Below are 4,594 nucleotides of genomic sequence, written 5' to 3'. Positions count from 1 at the left end.
TGGGCACCCATGGTGGACAGTGTTGGCTGGAGCTTCCCGACTAAATCAAGCCTGGAAGCAGGAGCGGCACCCACTTCCAAAATGGCTTGCCTCTGGAAACTCTATGTACGAACAGTGCTCAGGCTGTTCGTTCATAGGGTCGCTATGAGTCGTCTATGACTTGATGGCATTAAACAACAACAACAATACCTTCCTTATAATTCTCAATAAATACTCAGAGAGGCATGGCTCTTTTTCATGCTCTCTGTTCTATCTCATTCCTGGCTGTCTGTCTCATTATTAATAATTATAAAAATACTTTACCCTTGGTCTGCAACACCTCATCTCTTTAGGAAGAAGTTCTTCTACATGCCTTACCAATCAATGGCACTGAATCCGATGTTGCAGGCATGATTTCAGCCACAAGCAGCATGAAGACAGTAAGTGACAGTAAAACCGTTATTCCTAAAACAAAGAAAGCAATGCACAATGACTCTTTAGATAAATTGGATTCCGAAGAAGAGATTCAAATAACCGGGGAGGGAGTGAAGCAAGAGGTTCAATGAATTTCTGTCATTGTGTGCATGATATGTGTGCATTTTATTCTGGAGATAGTCCATGTTACTCCCTATTAGATTTGCAAAGTATCACCTGGTTAAAACAATACAAAAATAAATTATTTAATTGAGCATGCTTCTACCTTATTTTCTTGATTATATTATTAGTGAGAGCAGTTTCCTGTAAGACAACCAAATAAAATATTTAGGGAGTAACCAGCAAGATCGTGGAATAGAAAGACAGCAGCCCAGACCCTCTTAAAAAAACAAAACAAAACAAAAAACAAAACAGAAAACAAAGATAAAATCTTCTAATGAAAATTTTTATACTTCAAAGGCAATTATAAAAGAGCAGTTAAAATAACAAATGAAAGAAGAAACTGAATGAAAAAGTCAAAGAAGACCTAGCAGTGAATTGTGAACAAACCTGACACGATGCAGCCCTTTTCAATTTTTTATGCAGCATTCTGATAATGTATAGGAGCCCCGGATTGCAGAGGTGTCCATATTAATAACTGGCTCACAAGGAAAAAGGTATTATCACTGCCTGTTTCCCCATACACCCCCAGGTGGTCAGAGGAGAGTCTGCCCTTGATCTACCTATCTGGTGTCCAGCAGTGCTCTTCTGCATCCTGTATTTGCTCCATTTAAGGTCAGGTATACATGTTCTCTTTGTCATCTAGCCTAGCAAAGAATGATGCTCATATGTAGACAGGAGGCCTGTTGTTGTTATGTGCTGTCAAGGCGCTTGCAACTCATAGGGACCCTATGTACAACAGCCCTAAACCCTGCTCTAGCCTGTGCCAATCGCACTGCCTCTGACACACCCATCCCAATTAGCCCAGTCACTCAATCAATCCTTCTTATTGAGGGTCTTCCTCTCCTGTACTGTCCCTCTACCCTCCCAAGCATGATGTCCCTCTCCAAGGACCGGTCCCTCCTTACAACATGTCCAAAGTATGTCAGACGAAGTCCCAGAATCCTTGCCACTAAGGAGCAGCCCTCTCCAGGATGAATCTGTTTGTTTTCCTAGCAGTCCATGGTACATTCAATACTCTTCTCCAGCACCACAGTTCAAAGGCATCAATTCTTCTTCTATCCTTCCTAGTCATTGTCCAACTCTTTGATACATAACAAGTAATTGCAAAGACCATGGCCTGTACCAGATGCACCTTAGTCTCCAGAGTGACACCATTGCTCTTCAGTACCCTGGAGAGGTCCCTAACAGCAGACTTTCCCATGGCAATGCGCCTTTTAATTTCCTGGATACTGGTGCCAAGAGTGTTGACCGTGGAGCCAAGCAAACGAAAGTTGTTAACAATCTCAATCTCTTAACCATCCATCCTGATGCTGCCAATTGGTCCAGTGGTGAGAATCTTTGACTTCTTGACATTGAGCCTCAATCCATATTGGAGGCTGCAGTCCTTGACCTTCTGCAGCAAACACTTCAGGTCCTCCTCAGTTTCAGCAAGCAGGGTTGTGTCATCTGCATAATGCAGACTGTTGATAGATCTTCCACCAATCCTGACGCCACATTCCTCCTCATAGAGCCCAGCCTCTTGGATAATCTGTTCTGCATACAGTTGTTTGTTTTTTTTTTTTATTTGAATCATTCTTAGTGCTAGGGATTTAGAACATTTCTTCATGTGTTTGTTCGCCATCAAAGTAGGTAACATCAACCACATGATCTTAGCAACTGCCACAGAAAAGGCATTTGACAAAATCCAACACTCATTTCTTATTAAAACACTCAGCAAAATTGGAATAGAAGGGACCTCAACATAGTGAAAAGTATATATGTAAAACCAAGAGCCAACATCATTTTCAATGGAGAAAGACTAAAAAGATTTTCCTTGTGAACAGGGACCATACAAGGATGCCCACTATCACTACTTCTATTTAGTATTGTACTGGAAAGGCTTGGAAGGGCAAAGCAACAAAAGAAGGAAACAAAAGGCATCCAGATCAGCAAAGAGATGATTAAACGACAGCTGTATGCAGATAAAAAGATAGTATACACAGAAAACCCCAAAGACTAAACTAAAACTGTTAGTGATAGTAAGCCAGTTTAGCAGAGTTGTAGGATATAAGGTCAATATCCAAAAATCAGTGAGATTCTTCTCCAGTAACAAAGAGAACTCAGAGAAGGAAGCCAGGAAAGCAATATTATTTACAATAGCCAATCAGAAATTGAGATACTTGGAAGTGAACCTAACTAGAGATAGAAAAGATTTATACAAAGAAAACTACAGATCATTTCTGCAAGACACAATAAAAGACTTAAAGAAATGGAAAAATGTGCCCTGATCATGGGTAGGAAGACTCAATATCATGAAAACGACAATCCTACCAAGAGCAATAGACATGTTTCAACGCAATCCCAATCCATATAAAAAATTCATTTTCAAGGAGATCAAAAGGGAAATATTCAAATTTATTTGGAGAGATAAGAGACCCCAATAAGCAAAACACTTCTGAGAAACAAAAATAAAGTGTGAAGCATGGCACTCTCTAGCCTCAAAACCAACTACACAGCAGTAGTAACCAAAACAGCATGGTACTTGTACAATGGCAGGCACCTAGACCAATAGAACAAACTTGAGAACCCAAAAATAGACTCAACTATGTATAGTCAACTGGTATTCTACATGGAAATAAAAGCTATTAAATGGGGAAATTACAACCTCTTTAACAAATTGTGCTCACAAAACTGGACTTCTACTTGCAGAAAGCTGAAACAGGATCCACATCTCACACTGAACACAAAAATCAACTCAAGGTGGATCAGATAAATGGCAGTAAAGCCCCAAACCATAAAGTTCTTAAGAGACATACTGGGATCAAGCTTAGAAGGCCTAGTCTATGATATAAAGAGACTGCAAAATACAGCCAGAAATGTTCACTCTGAAGAGGATAAAATTAATGAATGGGACCTTCTAAAGATTAAATGTCTGTGCACATAAAAAACTTTTCCCAACAGGGTAAAGAGAAAACCCACCAGTGAAGAACAAACATTTGATAATACCATCTCAGACAAGAGTCTCATAATGAAAGTTTACAGAATACTCTCGGCCTCCAGAAGAAAACGACTGATAACCCAATTACAAAATGGGCAAAATACTTGGAAAGAACTTTTACAGAGGAAGATATTTGAACGGCCAACAGACACATGAAGAAATGCTCAAAATCACTGGCAATAAAAGAGATGCAAATCAAAACCACAATGAGATACTTTTCACTCCAGTAGCAATGACAATCGTATTTAAAAACTCGCTGGTCAATAGTATGTGTCTGGAATCCAGATTGGAAGTTGTCTGCAGCAGCTGGATTCTACAGAGGCTTGTTTGCTCGTTTGGGTGAGGATTAGGTTGGAATGCTGACTCGTTAATGAGTGTGACATGATGTGATTTGGTCCTTGGGCCTGGTTTTAATTGTTTTTGGTCAAACATTCTTCTGTATTGTATAGCACTGATCTGTCCATTTGCTGTATTGAGGTAACTCATAGTTGCTGTGATGCGAAACACTGTGACACTGATATGGCAAATGCAATAATAGTTACCGAAGTTGGACATTGTTTGGTGGAGCTTCTCAACTAAAACAAGCTTGAATTCAGGAGTGGCATCCACTTCTGAAATGGCTTGCCTCCCGAAACTGTATGAACTTGGAGAAACAACGAAAGTTATATTCAACTGTTCAGGTCTTTCATTTATAGGGTCGCTATGAGTCATCTATGGCTTGATGGCACTTAAAACCAAACAACAGCAGTGGAAAAGTTTAACAGGACAGCAAGTAATAAATGTTGGTGAGGATGTGATGAGATAGGACCTCTTATACATTGCTGGTGGAATTGTACCACTGTATAATCACTCTGGAAGAGACTTTGGTGTTTCCTCAAAAGGAAAACCATAAAAATTCCATATGACCCAGCTTGTAATATGTTGTTGTTGTTGTTGTTATGTGCCGTCGAGTCGCTTGCGACTCATAGCGACCCTATATACAACAGCCCTAAACTCTGCTCTGTCCTGTGCCAATTGCACTGTCTCCAGCACTCCCATCCC

The 4,594-nt window shown here is 40.1% G+C and overlaps 1 protein-coding gene across 1 annotated transcript in view; it reads right to left on the bottom strand.

The window, feature by feature from the left end:
- LOC102861337 (neuronal acetylcholine receptor subunit alpha-7-like) overlaps nucleotides 1–4,594 on the bottom strand; it is a 95,900-nt gene that overhangs the window by 6,452 nt on the left and 84,854 nt on the right. The window contains exon 6 of the mRNA XM_006902825.1: nucleotides 358–444. Coding sequence (XP_006902887.1) covers nucleotides 358–444 — 87 coding nt within the window. The remainder of the gene's footprint in view (nucleotides 1–357; nucleotides 445–4,594) is intronic.

The sequence above is a fragment of the Elephantulus edwardii genome, unplaced genomic scaffold, assembly GCF_000299155.1.
Source record: "Elephantulus edwardii isolate Elephantulus edwardi_28Jun2011 unplaced genomic scaffold, EleEdw1.0 scaffold00458, whole genome shotgun sequence".
NCBI lineage: Eukaryota > Metazoa > Chordata > Mammalia > Macroscelidea > Macroscelididae > Elephantulus > Elephantulus edwardii.
The sequence above is the reverse complement of the archived record's forward strand: the minus strand, read 5'-3'. Positions and strand labels throughout refer to the sequence as shown.